At 42.2% G+C, this 23,641-nt stretch overlaps 2 protein-coding genes across 2 annotated transcripts in view; one reads left to right on the top strand and one right to left on the bottom strand.

Moving 5' to 3' along the window:
* The window catches only part of DOCK2 (dedicator of cytokinesis 2), a 536,841-nt gene that overhangs the window by 173,521 nt on the left and 339,679 nt on the right, over positions 1 to 23,641 (top strand). The window lies entirely within an intron of this gene.
* INSYN2B (inhibitory synaptic factor family member 2B) overlaps positions 17,037 to 23,641 on the bottom strand; it is a 45,555-nt gene continuing 38,950 nt past the window's right edge. Inside the window, exon 3 of the mRNA XM_060238342.1 lies at positions 17,037 to 17,440. Coding sequence (XP_060094325.1) covers positions 17,257 to 17,440 — 184 coding nt within the window. The 3' untranslated portion in view covers positions 17,037 to 17,256. The remainder of the gene's footprint in view (positions 17,441 to 23,641) is intronic.

Raw genomic sequence — 23,641 nt, 5'->3', positions numbered from 1 at the left:
TCCCTCCTGACTGGGCCCTGAGACGTGACAGATTGCTTCCACCTTCACACTCATTTCACAAGATGGATGAGGAGCCAAGTCACCAATGCAGAATCACAAACGAATCAGAAGTCAATGTCCAAAAGCCAAAAGGTCAGGGTGCCAAGGAAATCAAGCAGGTCAGGATCAAGAAAGAGCATGGATGCAAGCCAGAGAATAGACTTGTTGCTGCCACAAGGTTACCAGGTCCTAGGTGGGAGCTATATGGGAGTCTCGATCAGCCTGCTCCCTGGGTGGCAGTGACTCTGCTAGAACTCAGGGCTGAGAGATCTGAAGCATCGACATGCCTCATGTCTTCACTCTAAAAGTTCTTTCCGGAGCCTGCTTCGAACTCTTGAGATGGGAGAAGGAGAGTTTGGAGGAGATTGATCGTCAACAACTGACACTGGTGCTTGGAGAGTGATTGATGGGCCAGCTGCTGTTTGTTCAGCTGAGGAACTGGCTGGCAACTCTTCCAGGTCTGTTAACCCTTCCAGCTCCTCCTCATCAGGGCTCATGACACTATCCCCATCCCCGCAGGACCGCCCTCCCCCCGAAGACAGGTCAGGCCGGTCAGGGTAGGCTGTGTGGAACTGCTGCACGAGGTCAGGGGCATGTAGGTTGTCTGCGTGTTCCTATGAACAGTCCTCGGAGCCATAGCCTTCCCAGTCTACAAGGTACTGGAGGTTCACGCGGTGGATTTGGGAACCCAGGAGCTGGTGGATCTTGTATTCCTCTTCATTATCAACCAGGACAGGAGGAGGTGGTGCTGGAGGTGGCGGTCGGATGAGATCCGATGGTGTAGCAGGAACAAGGAGGGACCGGTGGAAGACCGCGTGGATGCGGAGGGTGGCTGGCAGCTGTAGCCAGAAAGCAACAGGGTTGATTTGGTCTGTGATCAGGTAAGGCCCCGCGAAGCGAGGGTCCAGCTTGTGAGACCGGTCAGGCCAATGCAGGTAACGGGTGGAGAGCCAGACATGGTCCCCGGGCTTCAGTGGGGGCCCCACCTGTCGCTTTCGGTTGGCTGCTGTCTTGTAGGCCTCTTTAGCCTGTTGAAGCTGCTCTCAGAGCAAGTCCTGGAGAGTCTGGAGTTCATTCAGGTGCGCATCAGCAGCAGGGACTGCTGTGGGGGGCAGGACCGCGGGGAAGAAGCGAGGGTGGTACCCATAGGTGGCAGCAAATGGGATCTGTTGCGTGGACGTATGTACGGCGTTGTTGTAGGCAAACTCAGCCAGGGGTGGCAAGGCAGCCCAGTCATCCTGCTGGTAGCTGGTGTAACAACACAGGTATTTTTCCAGCGTGGTGTTGGTGCCTTCGGTCTGCCCATCCGTTTGGGGATGGTACGCTGAGGAAAAATGCACCTGGGTGCCTAAGCTGGAGTTCACCATCACCAGGATGGAAATATGCCTCTTGGACTTGGGGAGCTCGGTGATAAAATGCAGGAAGACGGTGTTTCAGGGTCCTGCAGGTAGGGGATGCAAAACCCCTCGGGGCTTGGCCATTGCATCCTTGGCTCACCGGCAGACCTCACAAGAACTGGCATAGCGGGCCACATTGGCACGGACGCGAGCCCACCAGAACTCCTGCGTGTGCAGGTGCAGACTCCCTCCTGCTTGCGCCCTGAGACGTGACAGCTGTCCTCAACTGTAGGCCTGGCTGAATAACTCTGTTTTACAACTGAGCAAGTTCCTGCAGTCTTCTGCTCCATCTTTGATCCCCCCTCTTCCTTTACCCCTTCCTTTCACCAGCCAGTTCCTGGGGGGTCTTCAGCCAAGGTTTCCTGACTGGCACCTCCCAGGTTTGAGCATGTCTGGGTTCCTCCGTGCTCAATGGCCTCTGAGGCTTTCTCTTCCCCAGCATCAACTTTGTTGTCCTGCCACAGGTAGATGATGTCAGCAGCTGATCCCTGAAGCTCTGGGACCAAGGAAGAAGATGGTAGGGCCTGTGCTGAGTTGCTATTGCTATTTGCCACCCAAGGGAGTTGGGCGAGTCAATGGTTAGCTGCCGGTGGTATGAGGGTGATGGGTAGGTCCTGCTCAGCTCCTGCAGCATCAGGGAGTCCCCAACTCTGCCACAGGATACTTAGAAGTCCCCAACTTTGCTGTAGGCACCTTGGCTGTGTACAAGCCAACCTCTGGCCCTGGAGAAGTGGAGTATAAATATGTAAATAAATAAATATTTCCGTAGTGCCAGCAATATACCAATGCATTTAAAAAGCAACATTGGGTTGCTATCCTTTTTAAAATTCCATGAAGCTTGCTCAGATTGTTCATATGTGCATATACGCATGCACTTCCCCCTGTAATATATATATTTGTGTGTGGAAAGTCCCACCAAATCACAGCTGACTTATGGGTGCCCCCCATTGAGTTTCCAAGGCAAGAGATGAACAGGGGTGGTTTGCCATTGACTACCTCTTTGTAGCAACCTTTGACTTCTTCGGTGGTCCCCCATCCAGGTATAAACCAGGACTAACTCTGCTTATCTTCTGAGATTTGACAAGATCAGGTTAGCCTAGGCCAGGGCTTTTTTTGAGCAGGAACGCACAGGAACACAGTTCCAGCTGGCTTGGTATCAGGGTGTGGCCTAATACACAAATGAGTTCTTGCTGGACTTTTTCTGGGGGAGGGACGGTGGCTCAGTGGTACAGCATCTGCTTGGGAAGCAGAAGGTCCCAGGTTCAATCCATGGCATCTCCAAAAAAGGGTCCAGGCAAATAGGTGTGAAAAACCTCAGCTTGAGACCCTGGAGAGCCGCTGACAGTCTGAGTAGACAAGACTGACTTTGATGGACCCAGGGTCTGATTCAGTATAAGGCAGCTTCATATGTTCTATAAAAAGCCCTGTGTAGAACAATGATTACAGAAGGGGCGTGGCCTAATATGCAAATGAGTTCCTGCTTGGCTTTTTCTACAAGAAAAACCCTGATTTGGGCTATCTGGAACATTACTTTAAAAGACAACATTAGCTTGGTAAAAGGCCTTCAGTGATTTATCTTTTCTTTAGGTGGCAGTTGTTCTTATATTCCTTATGCACATCTATACATTACTGTTCTGTCTGTAGAGTTAATAATTATATCAATAATCATGCTTGATCATGTTTAGCCATATGTTATTCACATGGGACATGAAACAGCAGAACTGAGTGAGGTTCAATGGGAAGAAACAAATACAGGAAATTTGCAAGTTCTGTGACACTTTCGAAAATAAATTGTTTTGATAGGGGGACAATTATCATGGAACTGAAAGGATCTGAGTAGCAAGGAAATTAATAAGGAACCCTATTGTGTTAATTTTAGTTGCTTTATTCTAATGGTAATTGTGCCTTAACTGCTGACAGATAAGCTCAGCTGAGCAGTAGGATTCTTCCTATTTTATGCATTGAAATGCCATAAGATACCCAGTAATTTGCAAAGTATCAAGGGGAAAATATACCCCTGCTGGTTATCAGATTTTAGAGAGTAATCAAAGTTAAGAATCTGCTGGTATAACTCTCTGAGATTTAAAGTTAGTGGATTAAGAGAGAATTAAATTGCACACACAGAAAATTTAAGCATATCTTGATAATGTGAAATCAATTCTAGGATACTTTTGGGGACTTTGGCAGGAATGTGCGTACTTCCTTGTTTGTGGTTTATATTTTCAAAATGGAATATGAGACAAGATGGGGAATTCATTGCAACACACTCGAGCAAAATATTGGCATTTATGATATTTCATGAACCTGAACCACCTCTGCCCATCCTTTAAAAAACTGGCATAGCCATGGGGGAAGCCTCCTGGCCCCATTACCTAACATCCCACAGACAGCAACCAGAAAGTGAAGTGGAGTTATGGATAGTAGTACAGGACCTTCATTGAGACCAGGCATTGCTGTCCAGTATCCTCCTAATCCCCCCAAACCCAGGCCAAAGGGTCACTTCTTTCTAATGATAATTACATGAATTTTATTTTTTTTAGACTGCCAAGACTTTGGGAGGACCAATTTAATTCCCAGTGGTGGCAGCTAATATCATCTACAGGGGTGTTGAGCTCATTTGTTATGAGAGCCAGATCTAACATAAATGATACCTTGTTGGGCTGGGCCATGTGATTCATGAAATGAATGCCAGGTAGCCGAAATCTAAACTTTATAAAGGACATAGACAAACATAACTAAAGATTTTTAAAAACTTAAAATAAAACATGTTTGAAGCATTAGCACTCTTGCAGCATTTTGTTTATTTAATAGTCTCTGATAACTGAACCCTCTTGCTCTGAATTATTGCATCAAAACCTGGAGACAATGTCTGTGCTGTAGCAATCTTGAGTATGCTGTTCAAGTGTTGTTCAGGTGTGTATCTGTAAGTTGCAAACTGACTTTTGATTTATTGGTATTTATTACAGAAATCTTATGGTCAATGCTTTGAGCCTAAGACCCAGGGAAAAAACATGAAATGGCTGGGCATTGTGAGCTTTTGTAGATAAGTTGCTTCGTGTGTTGGTCAAGAAGATGTGAAGGCATCATGGCAGACTATGTGTTTCTCTACAAAACTGTAGTCTTCCCCAGAGTAATAACTCCAATTCCTACAAGGCAGTGCAAAAATAGAGAGTCAGCCATATATAGTGGTCAGTATCAGCCTACTGTCTGGGAAGTCTATGTTCAAAATCCCCAATCAATCAAAGTAAATCAAAGGAAAATGTGTAAGAAAAATAAAAGTAAACAGGCTGGGTGAACTTGGTCTGGACACACACACTCAGCCTAACCCACTTCACTGGCTTCTTGTTATTCCTCATCTAAATAGTTTACATGCTTTCTTACTGAGAAAGATTGGATCATGAGGGCATGAATATGGTGATAAAGGGGAGGCAAACCTAGTTGCACCCAGGAGAGCTCTGGCATAACAAGCCCAACAAAATACACACACACAAACCCCCTCTCTCTGTGTAAGAAGGCAAAAAACTCATACCTTGAATAAAACTTTGTTGGTCTTAAAGGTGCTTTGTATTTTTCTCTATGACTGAGGGAACTGGGCAAAGAAAAGAGATAAGGAGGGGGAGTTACCTCAGCCAAAAGAAGGAAGAGAGGTTTGGCTCAGTAGCTCTGCTGTGTGATTGAGAGAGCCTAGAAAACCAAGTTCTCTTGTTCTATAGGTCCTGTGCAATTGAGAGAACCTGTCAAAGCAAGTTGAAATGCAGAAAAAAGCAAGAGAGGGAAAAGAAAGCAGACAACAGTGAGTTTCTTGCAGACCTGATAACAGCCCTGTGGGGGCTGGATCCATCTTGCAGGCTGCATGTTTGATAACCCTGATATATGGGATTAAAAACTTTCTTGTATAGATATTTTAGTTGTCATGCCAGTCACTAAGTCCATATTTATGCATGCTGTTTTCCTGTGGCATTAGTAATGTTATAATTTGCAAGCAAGTCTTTCTGTTACCAGAGACGTTCCCCCCACCCCCCCCCCCCAAAGGAAACATGGTTCAAAAAAACCTTCATGAAAACAGTTCCATCCAGATGGCAATTTAACTGGCTGTGGAGGAGGTATAAATCAAAATGTGACAAATATCTCTAGACAGGTGGTCAAGTAGTTGTACTGAACTGAAAATCAAGTTTACTATACTAGAATTTCCAGTGGTACAGCATAAGGGGATCGTTTAAAAACAGATTTGAAGCACTGAAACACAAAAGTTTGCATCATTTCTATCCTAGGGCTAAATCGGATGTTGTAAAATTTGCCCTAGAATTGGGGAAAATGCTGAATAAGTTGATTGTAAAGGACAAGAACTGCTGAATTCATTTTCCTTTTTTTGTGTATGTGGCATATCTACAACTATCGTAAACAGTAAGATCTTCATCGTGGTCTCTGTGCAGTCCCACACATGGGTTTTCCACCTGGAACAAACCCGACCTCGGAGAATTCAAAGCTAGCCTAGGCATTTATTTTGGTGCGCATTCCCTCTCGGTCTGGGGAGCAGGCATCCACTACGCATGCCTGGAGCAAGGGGAAGGCGCTCCATTCACCCAGTTTCTTCTTTATGTATAAACAATTTTATTAGTAACATATGGTAGCAGAACTATATCTACAACTTATAAAAGCTTAAAATAAAAGAAAGATCTTTCTACCCCATATCTTACTTTCCCCCCACCCCTCCCTCCGTTATTTGACCCCCGCCAGTGTTTCTTAAAAAAAAAAAAAAGTATTAAAGGTACCCTTAACTTATTAAGAAAAAACAAAAAAACCCAAAAGTTATATTCTTATTTTAAAAATCTTAATCATCAAAGATTGTCCAATGTCCTTTTATTTTCCACTCTTTTTCTACGTATCTTCTGAATTTCTTCCACTCCAACTTAAAAAGTTCCAAATCATAGTCTCTTAGTTTTCTTGTTAATTTGTCCATTTCACTCCATGACATAACTTTTGTAATCCAATCCCATTTCTCTGGTATTTTTTCTTGCTTCCACAGCTGCGCATACAATGTCCTAGCAGCTGAGAGCAAGTACCATATTAAAGTTCTATCTTCTTTTGGAAATTTTCCCATTTGTAATCCCAGCAGAAAAATCTCTGCCACTTTGTTGAATTCATATCCCAAAATCTTAGAAATCTCTTGCTAAATCATCTGCCAAAACATTTTAGCCCTTTCACAAGTCCACCACATATGGTAGAAAGAGCCTTCGTGCTTTTTACATTTCCAACACCTATCTGGCATCTTGTTGTTCATCTTTGCTAATTTTTTTGGAGTCATATACCATCTATACATCATCTTAAAACAGTTTTCTTTAATACTATGACATGTTGCAAGTTTCATAGAGTTTTTCCACAAATATTCCCAAGATTCCATCTTTATTTCTTTGTTTACATTAATTGCCCATTTTATCATTTGAGATTTCACTACTTCATCTTCTGTAGACCATTGTAAAAGTAATTTGTATACTTTTGAAATTAATTTCTCATTATCTCCAAGCAGAACTCTTTCCATTTCTGTTTGCTCTTTCCTTATTCCTTCAGCTTTGATATCATTCTCCATCAAGCTTTTTATTTGTTGCATTTGAAACCAATCATATTTATAACTCAGTTCTTCTGCAGTTTTCAGTTCTATTTTCCCACTTTGTATTTTTAGTAACTGGTTGTATGATAGCTGTTTTTCTTTGACTGTTTTAGCCGTTAACTTTATCACTTCAGCTGGCACTATCCACAAAGGTCTCCTCTCATCACCATATTTCTTATACTTTATCCACACATTTAGTAGACTGCTTCTTATATAATGGTGAGAGAAAAGACCGTCCATCTTCTTTTTTCCATAATACAAGTATGCATGCCATCCGAATTTTTTTCCATGGCCTTCCAACACTTTTGTTTAACAGCACTATCCATTCTTTCATCCATACTAAACAAATTGCTTCATGATACAGTTTCAAATCTGGTAATTGGAATCCACCTCTCTCTCTTGCATCTGTCAAGACTTTCATTTTAATTCTTGGTTTCTTCCCGGCCCACACAAATTCCGAAATTTTCCTTCGCCATTTATCAAACTGTTTAGCATCTTTCACAATAGGGATGGTTTGAAACAAATACATAATCCTTGGTAAGATATTCATTTTTACTGCAGCTATTCTGCCCAACAATGACAAGTTGAGCTTGTTCCACTTTAGCATATCTTCTTCTATTTTACGCCATAGTTTTTCATAATTGTTCCTGAACAAATCAATATTTTTCATTGTTATCTCTACCCCTAGGTATTTTACCTTAGAGGCAACTTCACAACCTGTTAGTCTTTGTAATTCTTGTTGTCTATTTTTCTGCATATTCTTACATAAAATTTTTGATTTTTCTTTATTTATATAAAATCCCGCCAACTCCCCAAACTCTTGTATTCTCGTTAATAACAAAGGTGTAACTTGTAAGGGATTTTCATTTATAAACATTATATCATCAGCAAATGCTCTGTATTTGTAGGTATATCCTTTTATTTGTAACCCTTCTAGATCTTTTTCTTCTTGAATCTGCATCAATAAAATTTCAAGAGTCATTATAAACAACAATGGCAAAAGCGGGCAGCCTTGTCTAGTACCTTTACTGATTTTCATTTCGTCTGTAAGATCTGCGTTAATGCACAACCTTGCCCTTTGTTCAGAATATATTGCCTTTATCATTCTTATAAAACTTTCTCCAAGCTCCATTTTTTCCATCACTGCAAACATAAAGTCCCAGTTTAAATTATCAAATGCTTTCTCTGCATCCGCAAAGAATAATGCTACTTCTTTTTCTGGATGTCTTTCATAATATTCTACAATATTTACAACAGTTCTAATATTGTCTCTTATTTGTCTTTTGGGAAGAAAACCAGCTTGATCCTCCTTTATAAAATTTATCAGATATTGCTTAAGTCGTTCCGCCAGAATTCTTGTAAATATTTTATAATCATTGTTCAAAAGTGAAATTGGTCTGTAATTTTTCACATTTGTAACGTCTCTTTCTTCTTTGGGTATCAAAGAAATAACGGCTTCTTTCCATGTGTTTGGTACCTTCCCTTTGGTTCTTATTACATTCATCAGCTTCTGTAATTTTGGTGTTAATTCATCTTTAAAAATTTTAAAGTATTTAGCTGTATAACCATCTGGCCCGGGAGCTTTATCATTTTTCATCACGTTGATTGCTGCTTCAATTTTTATTTTTTTCAATTGGGTCATTCAAAACTTTTCTCATATTTTCAGTTAAGGGCTCAATTTTTATTTTCTGTAGATATTCATCTATCTTTTCTCTCTTTACTTCAGCACCTTTAAACAACTTGGCATAATACTTAAAAAATTCTCTTTTTATTCCCTCTTGAGTAACTACGTCTCTTTCCTCTATCACAATTCTACTAATTATTTTATTTTCCCTCTTTTTCTTCAGTTGCCACGCCAAATATTTCCCCGTCTTATTTGCTCCTTCAAACGATTTCTGCTGAAGCCTTTTCAGATTCCATTCCACTTCTTTATTTAACAAATGTCTTAATTGAGTTTGCAATATTGAAATTTCCCTTAGAATTTTCTTTTTCCCTGGTCTTTTCCTCAACTCTCCTTCTTTTTTCTTTATTTCATTTTGAATGTCCAATAGTTGTTTTTCTTTTTTCCTTTTATCTTTATTGTTCAGAGTAATCAACAACCCTCTCATTACTGCTTTATAAGCATCCCAGACCGACTGGAAGTCAATATCTTCTTTGTCATTCACTTGGAAAAATTCCTTAGTTTCTTTTCCTAGGAAAGTCACTGTTTCTTTGTTCTGTAGCAAATCTTCATTCAGTCTCCATCTTCTCAGTCTTTTGGACAATTTTGTAATCCACATTATTGGGCTATGGTCAGCTCCAATTTTAGGTAAAATCTCTATCTTCCTTGTTGTAAGGCCTAAATCTCTGGTTCCCCACAGCATGTCAATTCTAGAAAAAGTCTTATGTCTTGCAGAAAAAAAAGTATAGTCCCGCACTTCAGGATTGAACTTTCTCCATATGTCTTCCAAATTTTCTTGTTTAACTAATTCAAAAAAAGACTTTGGCAATTTCCCTTCTTTCCCACCATTTTTTTCCCTCCGGATCTATCCAGTGAGTTCTCAACTGTTCCATTAAAATTTCCCATTAAGAGTATTTGATCGTAGGTCAACTCATCTAACTGTTGTATAATGTCTTTAAAAAAAGCATCTTTTGCACCATTAGGTGCATATAGTCCCAATAGCAGCGTTTTTTCCCCATTTGATGTTATTTCCACTGCTACAAATCTTCCATCTTTGTCTTTAAACACCAATTTTGGCTCCAGATCTTGTTTGATATAAAAAACTACTCCCCTTTTTTTCTGTTCAGCTAACGAAAAAAATTCCCTTCCCAGTTGCTTGTTCCATAAAAATTTATAATCCTTTTGTTTGATGTGAACTTCTTGCAAACAGATTATATTACAATTTTGCTTCTTGATCCAATGAAAAGTTGCCCTTCTTTTTTGTGGTGAATTTAGTCCATTAACATTCCAAGACAATAATTTGTAATCCATCATGGTGCAAATTCTTTATTTTCTTCAAAAAATCTCCTCAACTCTCGGGCATTTGTAATTGTGACTCTCTTCCCCTGAAGTTCAAAGCTCAAACCCTCAGGGATTATCCATCTGTACCTTGTGCCATTGTCTTTCAATTTTTCTGTCAACTTTTTGTATGTTCTCCTGTCGTTTATCACTTGTTTAGGTAGCTCCTTCATAATTCTCACTCTGCTACCTCTTGCTATCAATGACTCTTCAAAATTTTTCTTCATGATCTTTCCCACCATTTCCTTTGTCATAAATCTTACAACAACATCTCTTGGTAAGTTGTTTTTTTTGGCATAAAGCGAGTTAACTCTATACATGTGATCGTACATGCTTTTGGTCTTATCAGGGTCTTCATCTAAGAATTCTGCAATTATGTTTATTATATATCCTTTCAGATCATCATTCTCTTCCTCAGGTACTCCTCTCAAGCGTATCTGATTTTCCATTAATTTGCAGTCGTGGATCATTACTTTTTCTTGAACTTTCAGCAAGGTGGTATCATGTATTTTGACTTTCTCTTCCACCTCCTGCACTTTCTTAGCTGTTTCCCCAATTTGGTTTTTGAGCTCATCCACTTCTTTTTTAATCACTGTGACAAGTTCTTCCTTCATTTCTTTCATCATTTTCTTAACTCCTTTCATAATTCTGGCTTCCATAGCCTCCATTTGGTCCTGCATTTTTTCTAATGTAAGGGCCCTTGTTCGGGGCTGCCTGGGCTCAGACATTTAAGCAAAGAGCAAAGGGATAAAAATAAAAATACCAAAAATTTCCATTTCACAAATTACAAGTTTGACTACCAAGTTCAAAAGGTCTAAATTTTCTCTCTTAGTTAAACTTTATTCTGTTTTCTTCTGAGCTTCCCAGGCCCAGATATAAATTTTTAAGATTTTTTTTCCCTTTAAAAAATGACGAAATTTTTGACCTCACCAATCTGAAATCTGACAGTCAGGTTCAATAGAGTAGGGCTTGCCCTTTCCAGCAAGCCCAATTTTGCTGATTTCTGAGCCTCCAAAGCCGAGATATTTATCAAAAAAGTCTTCAAAAATTCCAAAATGGCGGCCGCGATTTTTTCTCCTTTAAAAATTTTTTTTTTCCTTTTAAGATCACCCCAGGAGCCCACCAATAATATAGTCAATAGTTCTTTTCTTCTTACCCTTTTTCTAGTTGATTCTGTCAATTTTTAAAGTCTCAAATCTTTTTAAAAACAATGTTTTAAATTGGACCTCCCAGCAATGGCTGCCGATGTTTCTCTATGGTATAGAGTAGGCTTTTTTCTTTACTGCTTCCTGTCTCTGTCACCATCAACTCTCATGGAAATCTCACGATACTTGACGCACTTCCTGTCTTGCTCAGAAGCGTTGCAGGTCCGTTCCAGTATATTCCAGTGCGACGTGGCTGTTTTCTTTTCAAAAAAATGCAAGTAGACTAAACAATGATCTCTTTTCAGTTTTTAACAGTTTTTAACACTGTCCTTTATATTAAAACAGTCCAAACTTCACCATTTCCTTCTTTTACTTGCAAGCTTTATATTTTTTTCCTTTTTCCCACCTTTAATATGTCCCTTTAGTCTATAAATAGCTCCGGAGTGAAAAGAGAGCTTCTGTACCTTTTTCTCCAGTTATCCAAGTTCCACTGGTCTTCCAAAGCTTTAGTTGTTTAGAAATGTCCCAGAAGGTTAGGATCCTGACGAGCTTATGTCAAATCAATGACTCTGAAAAGTCTTGCAGACGCTGACTATGCAAACTTCCCGAGACTCCTCAAAGCCTCAAAGAAACCCCCTACAGGGCTTCTTTTCAGCCAAGGTAAATCTCTTTCCAAAGTTTCTGTGCAAGTCTTGGACCTTTCTCTCACTGAGAAAGGTAGGCAGTGGGCTTTGGTTTGCCCTCCACTACCCCGAACAAAACTTTCAGCCTGCTCCCGTTACGAGAGACAGCTCAGCTCGCATTTTCCTTCCCCGGAAGTCTCCATCCACCCAGTTTCTTCTTAACCGCCGTTCGGGATACACTTACCTCGTTGTGTCTCCTCAACTTCATTGTGATTTTCTCCATTTTTCAACTGTTCTTCTTCTTCTACTACTTCGCCGACTGGTATTGTTAAAAAAAAAAGACTTTATCTTTTTTACTATTTCCTCCCCCCCCCTCCGGGGCGTATGGAAGGGAAGGACTCCAAAACAACTTTCAAAAAGTGTACCCGGTGTGGGACCAAACTTCCCTCGACCGACGGACACTCCTTGTGCCTATTTTGTCTGGGGGAGACCCACAGAACGATACCTGTGCTCATTGTAGCCAGTTTGGGAAACAGGCCAGAAAAAAATCTTGCGGCCAGACTTAAAAGCCACCTTTTAGAGTCATCGTTGCGGCCTGTAATGTCCCATGCTTCTGGATCCCAGACTTTGCTACTTTCCCTAACTCTGCAAAGGGACATGGCTTGACCGGCAGCTTCTGTGGCATCGGCTCCCAGTAAGCATAAGTCCAGAAAGCACCCCAAGAAGTCCGACGATTCCAAGAAAAAACATCAATTGGAATCGTCCTCCAAACACCCCTCGGATTCGGCACCCTTGAAATTGAAGCCGAAGATTGATCATCAGTCCTTGGACTTGAGGCCCTCTGACCAGACCATGACCTCAACCTCGCATCCGGCGGCATCCACCTCAACTTCAATGTCGATGGCACCGACTGTTCTGGTGGTGCTCTCGACTCCCATCAATGTCATAACTGACGAGGTCGACAAGGTTGTCCACATCCAATGTAGATCTCCATCAGTCCATGAATCCCTACCGGAAAACATCCTTGACACCGAATCCTTGGGATCCTTGCGACTTCAAGGTCAGTGAACTAATCTTCTTGAGGAGCACTCATTCCAGGAAGTCTCGATGCCTCGCACTTCAAGGACCCGGCTACCTCTCCACTACATCGAAAGCCTTCAATGCCCAAGGATCTGGCCACTCAAATCTGTGTGTGTGCTCTCAGATCTGTAGCAGTGCTAGTTATATTCACTGTATATAACTAGCGCTCCTGAAAACTGTCGCTGTATCACATATATTCCCATCTGTTCCTTTTGATTTGGAAATCCTCTAGAATGTAATCCAATGGCGGTTTTAGTGTGGCATGAAGTTCACAATTTCCTTGCGGTTAGTGTACACATTTTAAACATCTAGAACTGTAATATAGCTCCGAATGCTGAAAGGTGAATGTCTATTTCTGTCAATTTCTGTATTTGTTATATCTGGAGCATATCCTTTTACATACGAACACCATCCTTTCTCTGATACTGATGCCTACATATTGTTGAATAAGGCATCTAGAGTCACATACATACGAGGTCCATCAAACTATTGAAGATGCATGCCTTGCTTGCGAGTGTGTAAAAAAAATCTTGCTGATGTAGCTTGTGTTCCAAACACTTGTCCTTTACTAAACAGATAGTGGACAGAGCCTACTCATTATGGTGAGGGAAAGCTTGGCCTCCCTTTGTTCTTAACTCCCCCCTCCCCAAACAGGCAATAGTTTAAAACCTGAGCATGTTGACATCTGCTATGGCCTGCATGCATGGACATTATTCAGCATGAATCTGATGCAGCATGTACCATCTCTCACATAGCAGTAGGTGCCAATGTATACTTTGGAACCAGTACAACTTTAAGGACAAGCAGATCCCAATTCAGCAAAGCAATCTAGATGCAGAGATCTGCCTCTCTGTGTAGGTTATCATCTGCTAGACTAGGATTCCTGGGTCCGCATTCATGTGAGTGTCAAAGTATGTGAACTGGCATCTCATGGCTTCAGTAAGCATGACCTTGGATACAGCTTATTGTGGATCCTGAAACGTCCTCCTATCTTGGCTCCAACATTAGTTTCTATAAAGCGGCATGAGAGCTAGAAAAAAAACACGCTCTATTGTTCTTGTAAAGGGATGTGTGATGATGAAGTCGGAAAATATACCAAATCTTTTACTAGTAGCTGAGAATTGCATATTTTTTATACGCCTTGTTTCTGAATCATTAGCATTCGTCGGTAGTGTGGTAGCATGATTTAGGCTTCTGTAACTACACAAACAACACACCATTCTCTAGTGGCTCATAAGGGGATGCACACTGTATCAAGAGCACTGCAGTGTACCCAGCCCTTCTGCACTTCACACAATCAGACATTTCCTCTGCCGATTCAGATTGAACAGGTCACTCATGTTGTTTGTAGAAGCCACTGAAAAATGCTTTAGTGTGGTTGGTGATGACTCTACACTAGGGGTGTAATGCTTTTTCCCTATTCCTCACATGAATGACCCAAAAACATGGCGAAAAGCTTCCCTTCATGAGAACTGACTTACAAAGAAAGATTTAGATTTACTGAAGCCCACTGACTTCAGTCTTAATGTTATGCTATAAAAATTGCTGCCTTTTCCTGTCACATTGACTTACCCATTTCCTTTCTCTGCATCTTATTCATCCTTCTGGCTAGGGAATATATTTTCTGGGTTTTGTTTAGCTATGAGAAGATATTTTTCAGAATTCATTCTTTTTTCTTGTTCAAAACTAGTAACAGTGCGAATAAAAAAGTGTGTCATGAATTAAAATGCAATCTAATGTCATGGGTGTTTTGTAGAACTGTTTCCCCCTCTAATAAAACAGCTAAAGCTTCACTGGAAAAATGTGATCCATCTCATTGAAGATAAGGTTTCTCAACCTTTAATCCAGTTTTATATGTGGACATGTATGCTGGCTACTAATTTTTTTTTAAAGGGGGCACCTTTGTGCAATGCAAAGAATGTTCGACACCGTTTGGTATGATCAGAGCGGAGGTCCTAGAAAATAGATCATTAGAGAAACGTGAGTAAAATCTGGCAGCTTTCAAAATTCTGAAGCAAAAGTAACATGGTAATTTAAATTTAAATTTTATTCAACTGAAAGGGTTGCTAAATAAAGATATCTTAGTGGCAGGGCTTTTTTTGAGCAGGAATGCACAGGAACAAGTTCTGGCTGGCTTGGTTTCAGGGGTTGTGGCTTAGTACACACATGAGTTCCTGCTGGGTTTTTTCTCTCAGAAAAAGGCCTGCTTAGTGGCATGCCTCAAACTTAACACCAATCCATAGTTTTCATTGAAAAATGAGCCTGGAAGGAACTTCATGCAATCCTTCGTCTCCATTCTTCCTCCTTTTATACGCCGGGAGATAATTAGATACGGGAATGCTGGGAACATGATTGCTCAGAAAACTTACCTCAGACAGATGCGAGGTGAGCTCCTGACTGGAATCACATTAATGGTTATTGTTGAAGTTATTTGTTCCTTAAGTGAATTTATCCGCCACCTCTTCAAAACCTGCTTGAAGTAGCTCACGAGTAAAAACAATACCATAACATTTTTTTTTTCAAAACAACGCAATTTATCAATATTTAAATGAAGCTATTAAAAACAAGTCAAGTTTGTGCTGAGTAGCTTTAAACTCACTCAATAGCTGATTAATCTACAGGATTAGGTCACTGCAGCTTTGGTCCTTACAGTTTTGGTATGATTCAGTTATGTTTTTAAAAAAACAAGATGGACTTTATTACTTCATTGTGCTCCTTCAACCATTAGGCAATAGTTCTAGTGGTACGATAGCGCTAATCAGCTAAAACTGAAAAATAGCTATGGAAGGTTACTTCTGCCAACATTAAAAAGGGGGAGAAGCAGATTATTGATCATAACAAACAGACACCAGAGGCACACAGAAACACTTAAATAGTAAATCTCAATCCATGCTGTCCTTTCAGCTATGTGCTATTTAAATTTGATGCTGTGGCAGACAGGGGCAAGAGAGAGGCAGCTATTGTGTTAACCACTGTACATTGTGCTACTGAGCTTCTCCCTCTGCATACTGATAGAAGTATTCCTCTATAATTTTTGTTTCAGTTTGAGCATATTAGGACTGCAACAACATACCACTGGGAATATTGTTCAATAGTAGAGATATTACAATGGTGTCATTGTAGCAAATTCAGGTTGGTTTGTTTTTTATGGTGATTGTGGCAAGCTGTTCAGATTGAGGTTGGTGCTATATTTTTTAACATACATGAGAATGCAGTATAATCATGTGAAACAGACAGATCCAAACAGATCACCAAACAATTTACTTCTTGATTGTGACTGGTAAGCAGGATGCAAGCCAGACAGGTAGGTGCTTGCATTTGGATTTGTGGCAAACTATAGTTGGTATTGCATCAGAATTAAGAAGAAGAAGATATTGGATTTATATCCCGCCCTCCACTCCGAAGAGTCTCAGAGCGGCTCACAATCTCCTTTACCTTCCTCCCCCCAACAGACACCCTGTGAGGTAGATGAAGATATTGGATTTATATCCTGCCCTCCACTCCGAAGAGTCTCAGAGTGGCTCACAATCTCCTTTCCCTTCCTCCCCCACAACAGACACCCTGTGAGGTAGATGAAGATATTGGATTTATATCCCGCCCTCCACTCAGAGTCTCAGAGCGGCTCACAATCTCCTTTACCTTCCTCCCCCACAACAGACACCCTGTGAGGTAGATGAAGATATTGGATTTATATCCCGCCCTCCACTCCGAAAAGTCTCAGAGCAGCTCACAATCTCCTTTCCCTTCCACCTCCATGTAATTGTCTGGTTGTCTGCTTGGTGCAAATACATGCATGAAGTGTCCAGACATACACTGCCTCCCTGTTATGATGGATGCTGCTTTCCGAACATCACAGATCATGGGGAAGGACTGTGTGTGCAGTGAGGTGAAAGCAGGCATGAGCACACTGGTCCTGCTTCCTGCTTTTATGTGATCACTGGTTCATGTGCACAGCAGCAGCGTATTAGTGCCCTATCACCCTTGCTGCCTGTTTTGTTAACATGTAGAGGGGTCATGTATACGGGGTCACTGTGGCTTGGTGTTACATCTGAACAGTCATAGAGAACAGTCATAGAGAGCAATACTCCAATCCTAGCTTGATCTATTAATCTTGAACAATTTTATTCAGAAAGATCAAGTTTTAAACATTTAATAAATAAATTTCAAAATATTAGCATCTTAAAATATGAACTGCAAAGGCTGGAAAACATCAGGAAATATATTGCTGGATTTCTTTAATAGCTTGTTCTGACAGTCTTGAATGTCAAGCCCGAGCTTTTTATTCGTTAAAAATTGCCAGCTTCTTGACCACTGATACCATTCCCTCTCTCAAATATAGCATTTGAGAGTTCTATGCCAGTTCTTTTCAAATCCACCAGAAGCATTTCTTTTTCTTCGTCTTTCTTCTCAGTTCTTGTTTCTCAGGGGCTGGGTGGTGGTCAGATGGTTGTCTCTGTAGAGAAATTACAGTAGGACATTGTTCCACTTGATCCAGTGTTTTCAGAACTTGGTGAAACCTGCCTTCTTGCTGTCTGAAGTCATGTTCTACACTAAACAGTAAAATGGAAGAACACATTAGTGAGTTTGATAAAGCAATATTTGACACTTCGTTTTAAAAGTTGCCATTCTCATAGTTTGTAATTGCAGAATGGAAACTCAGAGTTACTTCACCGGGTATATGGGATTGGAAACAAAAATCTCTTTCCGCAGTTGCAAGAAATGGTTTTGGCCCAAGCACATTTGTTTGTGTCAAGTTTAATTTTATATGTACCAAAGAAAGATTCTCAGAAAGAATTCCAGATCAAATGATCACAGTTGGAGGTCAAGCTTACACAAAATATTTCACTCCAAAAACTGTTCAAGCAAAGTATTTCATTTTCCTATTTCTTTTCTATTTGCTTTAAACAGTTGTAGCTAATTGAACAAAGAATGCAATCCTAAATTGATCCCACCATTCTACACCCTTCACTGTAAAACTGCAAGTTGCAAACAGATGAATAATTACACAGCAAACATCTGCTTAAAATTTCAAAGGGAATCTTTCAGCATTTATATCATATACACTTTGAAAGGAAAGGTCCCCTGTGCAAGCACCAGTCGTTTCCGACTCTGGGGTGACATTGCTTTCACAATGTTTTCACAGCAGTCTTTTTATGGGGTGGTTTGCAATTGCCTTCCCCAGTCTTTTACACTTCCCCCCCAGCAAGCTGGGTACTCATTTTACTGACCTCAGAAGGATGGAAGGCTGAGTCAACCTCAAGCCGGCTACCTGAATCCCGCTTCCACTGGAATCAAACTCAGGTCGTGAGCAGAGAGTTCAGACCACAGTACTGCAATATTGCTGCTTTACCACTTTGCGCCACGGGTCTTTGTTAACTGGTAGTTTACTAAAAACTTTTAAAAAAAACTGAACTGGAAAAGGAGTAATCACAGTGTTTATGTAAAATGCTGCCTTGAGATTCTAGTCATTACTGTGAGTTTCCCTATGAACTTGGCCTAAAATGGCATACCTCAGGGGAGCCAGAGTCTATGAGCAAAGAATGATAATTAAGGATGGTTACGAACTGGCTCACGAGCCAAAATTTGGTCTGAACTTTGGTCACTTTGGGGTTCAGGAAGCAATGTTCATGGAAGACAGTTACCAAACTTCAGCCTTTTCAGTTCGGCTCTTCAGTGCTGTTCAGTTTCTCTGGTGACTCAGCTGGCTTGGGCTCCTTTGTGCCACTGTTTTAAATGAGCTGTGCCAGGGAGCCTGAGGTAGCTGGTCCAGCAGAAAGGATGGGGTGAAATGCCCCCTGGGAGGCATTTGCATGGGTCAGAGAACCCATGGGTCTTGCTAAATAATGAAATGGTGGTGATATACCCTTGGAAGGATCTGGACACAAGGACCGTTTTCGCACACAGCTAACCTTGCAGTCACAATCCTGTTCCCTCTGCAGCGTCCGGTCGGATTTCGCACCATCTGTGCCGGAGTTACAGGAAATGCCGTGGCTTTTGCATAGCAAACGTAAACTGCTAAAACCCAGTTTACGTTTGCTATGCAGAAGCTGCGGCACTTCCTGTAACTCCGGCGCAGATGGTGGGAAATCCGACCGGACGCTGCGGAGGGAACAGGATTGTGACTGCGAGGTAAGCTGTGTGCGAAAACGGTAAAGGCCTTATTCATGCAACTGGGCAATGTATTGTAGAATTATCCCTGATGAGACTGACCAGGCATCCGGACACCCAACAGCAGTGGAGAAAGCCAAAAAGGCAGTGGAAGCTGCTGCATATGACTGAGTGGAATACCCCCTGTATTATGGTAGATTCCCAAGTTCCCAGAGCTGCTTGGAAAATGGGCCTGGGTAACGCTTGGCTTCAGGTGCCAGGCTGCAGAGCCTTTCCTCCTGGAGGTGAGAGAAGGCATCCACAATGTTGATATTGATGCCTACTTCATGGCGAGTAGAAAATGTTATACTGGCTGATAGGCAGACTAGTACCAATTTCCACATGACTTGCTCTGAGTACAACATCTGCTTATTAATGGAATACCCCCTGTATTATGATAGATTCCCAAGTTCCCAGAGCTCCTTGGGAAATGGGTCTGGGTACCGCTTGTCTTCAGGTGCCAGGCTGCAGAACCTTTCCTGCTGGAGGTGAGATAAGGCATCCACCATGTTGATATTGATGCCTACTTCATGGCGAGTAGAAAATGCTATATTGGCTGATAGGCAGACTAGTACCAATTTCCACATGACTCGCTCTGAGTACAACATCTGCTTATTAATGACCTGACCTTCTTATTCTGGAACTCTTTCCCTTATAAAACTGCAGCTATGAGTATAGAAAACAGTTCTGCCTGTCCCTGCCCAATGTGCAGGTCAATGACTTGTCCACCAACACTTGCTGAAATACACTCTGAATCCACTGCTGTCTGCTGCATCCAAATGTACCTCAATGCTGTTGCCCAACTCCAGCGTTTTCTGTCAAATGCTGACCTTGTTATAGTTAGATAGAAAAGCTAGCCACTCTCTGAGGTCCTCCTTCATGCCCTTAATTATCTGTATATGGTAATTCCATTTGATCAACCCTGGGAATTACCATTCAGATAATTAAGAGCATAAAAAGCAAATCATCGAGATAGTGTGTGATTTCTGTGGTACTGCCCATTATCTTTGCTGTTCATTCTAAAAAGGTCCTGAAAGCCTTTAAGACCTCACATTCTAGGGAGTACTCCATAGGTATTGCCTTGTCCACATGCCAAGACCCATGAAACATAAATCCCAGATGGCAGAAGTCTCTGGGATGAACCAGGAGCAGGTGGAAAGTGGGTTGTATATTGCATTTGGCCATGAGTGTTCCAGGATCTCAAGCCTGAACAGCATGATCAAAGGATGCATATTTTACTGAGAAAAACTCAGGGGAAATAGAATCATTAACTGAGGACCCCTTTGATTATGACAAATGATGAATAAGCCCAAACTCACCTGGGGTTTTCTTTGGGACTACTCCCGGTGGGGAGACCCTCAGGCTGGGAAATGGAGAGGTCTCAAAAGGACTAGAGATGTGTCCAGCAGTACACTCTTTCTGTATCTTTTCTGTTACTATTTCAAGATTCTCCCTTGGGGATTTGATGTTGTTAGCATCTGTTGCGATCTACTGGCCACTGAAGGGGATTGGGAAACCAAAGATAAAGCTATCTATAAGATAAATCATCGTGGCCAGTAAGAGTCAGTTTCTAAAAGTGGGTGTATGGCATGCAGCTTGACTTGGGTAGTGGCTAAGCCCCAGTCGATGCTTGGTAGCTCACTTCTGTGCTGAACTGCTGGAAGAGGAGGTACCACTGGACCTTCCAGCCTTACGTGAGTTGCTCTTGGTGCAGGGCATATTGCCTCAAAAGGGCTGCTGAATGCTACATGAATGATAGCAGGTCACCTTGGGGTAGTAACCCAAACAGAGCTTCCAGTTATGTTTGAATTTACATTGGACCCTCTGACAAGGCCCCTGATAGAACTCCCAACAAAATCTGTGTGGCAGCTCACAGCAGGAAACTCACTTGCCTATCTGGAGGAATCCATTTTCCCTTTAATGCTGGGACAAACATCCACTAGCCATGTTTTATCATGTAGCAATTCCCACTGAGCTTTCTCATTTTGTGAAACACACTTACAGAAAACCTCGTATTCCATCACAGCTGTGTCCCTGGCCAGTATCTCAGCTTTGAGTACATTGCCAAGGTGTTTATTCAGATGCTATCCTCTGTCTGGGTAGGCAGTCATCACCACCCCCATATAAACTTGATATTCCATCATCCAATTCAGAAAGGTGCATTTGGTATTCTGTCTTTTAGTACCCTTCCTGTCCCTTGTCATGGCCCTTCCAGTCCTGTGGCTTGAGTAAAGTGAAAATGTCAACACTGAAGCCATCCAGGAGCTAGGTGGCTCAGGGGTGACTCAGCCTTCCATCTTTCCGAGGGTGATTCGAGAGACCGTCTTGTGAGCAGAGGAGGTTCTGACTGCTTGGGTTCCTTTTGGCTTCGAGGATAAGACTGACCTTGGATATTACAAACAATTAAACTTCATACAACGTATGATGGGGGGTGGGGAATGACAGAGGACTTTCTCTGAGCACTGTTTGCCACCAAAGACTGCAAAACAGCTACACTTAGACGACCTTGCTTCATGGGCAGAGGTAAATGACTTCTCAGATTTCACTACCTCAAACAAATATGCACCTTTAGAAACAGAAGCCATCCAGTATCTATTCCATGACCTATTCTGAATACCCCAAATGTGAAGTTGATAGAGGACGCGTCTGAAGCCTCAGGATTGCCTCACACATCTCCCAGCCCCCCCAAGCTTTGTGACACCTCCTGCCTGCATTGGATCACCCACGCTGGCAGGCCAGGCACATGCACTGCCTTTTCCCAGTAATCAGTCTTGGGCTGCCTATCATCTTCTTCTGAAGAGGATTCACCAGATGGGTGCTTGCTGTCATACTCCCCCTGTTAGTGTGACACCATCTCCTTTCTCCTTCTCCCTTGCCACCTCATAGTTGCCCTGTGGTCTCTGTTACTTCCAGAGTTGCTGGAGAACCCCAACTTTGGTGAGGAGGAGCAGCTCTGTTGACATCTGCCAGCCCAATCATCAATGTGCTGTCTCCTCCACCCTTGCCATGACTTGCCTTCTGTGACTCCGGACTTCCTGGTTCACTTGCGCTTCTGATTGTCATCCATGTGAACCACTCACTGTGTGAGGAGCTCCAGCACCTGAGAGATGCCGAACAGAGTAATCTTTCCTGAGTTTGGGAGCCCCCTGTGGCCTGCAAGTTATGGTGGCTGTTTTTCATGCCACTTGCCGATCAGGAGAAGCAGTAGCGGATGTTACGGTTTTCCACACCGCACAGGAGAAGGAGCAGTGAGAGTAGTAAGTAGTAATAAATGTTGGCATGAAGGAGCCCACATTCGGCTCACAGGTGGGCCTTTTAAAAGCCACGCTGCACTTGTGCTCAGGGCTTGTCCTCCGGCTTTGTCAGTGCCACTTGAGCTGCTGTTGATGAGCTGCTGCTGGCTGCTCTCCCGGTGCTGGGAGCAGCAAAGTGAAGTAATAGAGAATCAGCAGCAAAAAACTTCACTGCCAATGAGCTGCTGACCACTCTCCTGGTGCTGGCCCACGTGCTTGGAGCAGCAGAGAAAAGTGACAGAGAACCAGCATCAAGACCCCTTCCTGAGCTTGCCATGGCCCAGCCCCCTCCTAGCCAGTGAGAACCGTCATGGCCACCACTGCCCTCTCTGCCTTCCTCCTCCTCACAGGGCCACAAAAAGGACCCACAGTGAGTCCGGGGCCCGGCTTCCTTGTAGGAATGCCTCTCTGCCTCTATTTGTGCTCCCAGTATAATGGTAAAACTGAACTAATCCCCTCCCGCCAAATGCAGTCCTGATCTTGGGACATGTTGCTTGTTTCCATTTTAAAATATAGTCAGACACGATGTCACTTATTTTAAAATTTATAAGCCATTCTTCAAGTGGTTGAAGTGGCTATTTATTTATTCAGTTAAGACATGTATAACCCACATTTCTTCATGGTTCAAGACAGTTTTCAATAGCAGTTAAAAAGAAACATTTCCAGTTAAAACCAGAACAAAAGTGTAAACTCCTCCCTTCCCCCCTTAAAAGATTCCTGCCATTGAAACCCTCTCTAAGACCCTGACAAACAAGCAGGCCTTGCAGCACCTCCTGATCATCTCCCCTTCTCACTCCTTCAGGGAGACCAATCCACATAGCAGAAGCCACGATGGAAAAAGTCTGTGCTGTGGTTGATGTCAGACTGGCCACACTAAGTGGTGAAACAGATAACAGGTGGCTACTTGATGGCTATAGACAGTGCTCAGAGACATATGGAAGGAGATGGTGCCTCTAACTGTGCAAGGCTGTTAACAATAGGGCATTTGGAGGATGTTAGTTCATAGGGTCTCTATAAGTTGGGAGCGACTTGACTGAACTTAATACAGAGAGGTATCTGTTTTAAAGGTTGTATCTCGCAGCTTGAATTGAACTTGGAAACAACCTGGCAGCCAATGTAGCTGTTCCAAAATGTGCAACGTATGTTCCAAGCGGCTAGCTCTTGACAATAGTTGGGCTTCTGTATTCTGGACTGGTTGTAGTTTTTAGGTTGCCTTCAAGGGCAGCTCCATGTAGAGTACATTGCAGTAATCCAGCTGTGAGGTTACAGAAGCATGGATGTGCGTGGCCAGATGCACTGAGCCTGGGTAAT

The sequence above is a fragment of the Heteronotia binoei genome, chromosome 5 (assembly GCF_032191835.1).
Source record: "Heteronotia binoei isolate CCM8104 ecotype False Entrance Well chromosome 5, APGP_CSIRO_Hbin_v1, whole genome shotgun sequence".
NCBI classification, from domain to species: domain Eukaryota; kingdom Metazoa; phylum Chordata; class Lepidosauria; order Squamata; family Gekkonidae; genus Heteronotia; species Heteronotia binoei.
The sequence above is the reverse complement of the archived record's forward strand: the minus strand, read 5'-3'. Positions and strand labels throughout refer to the sequence as shown.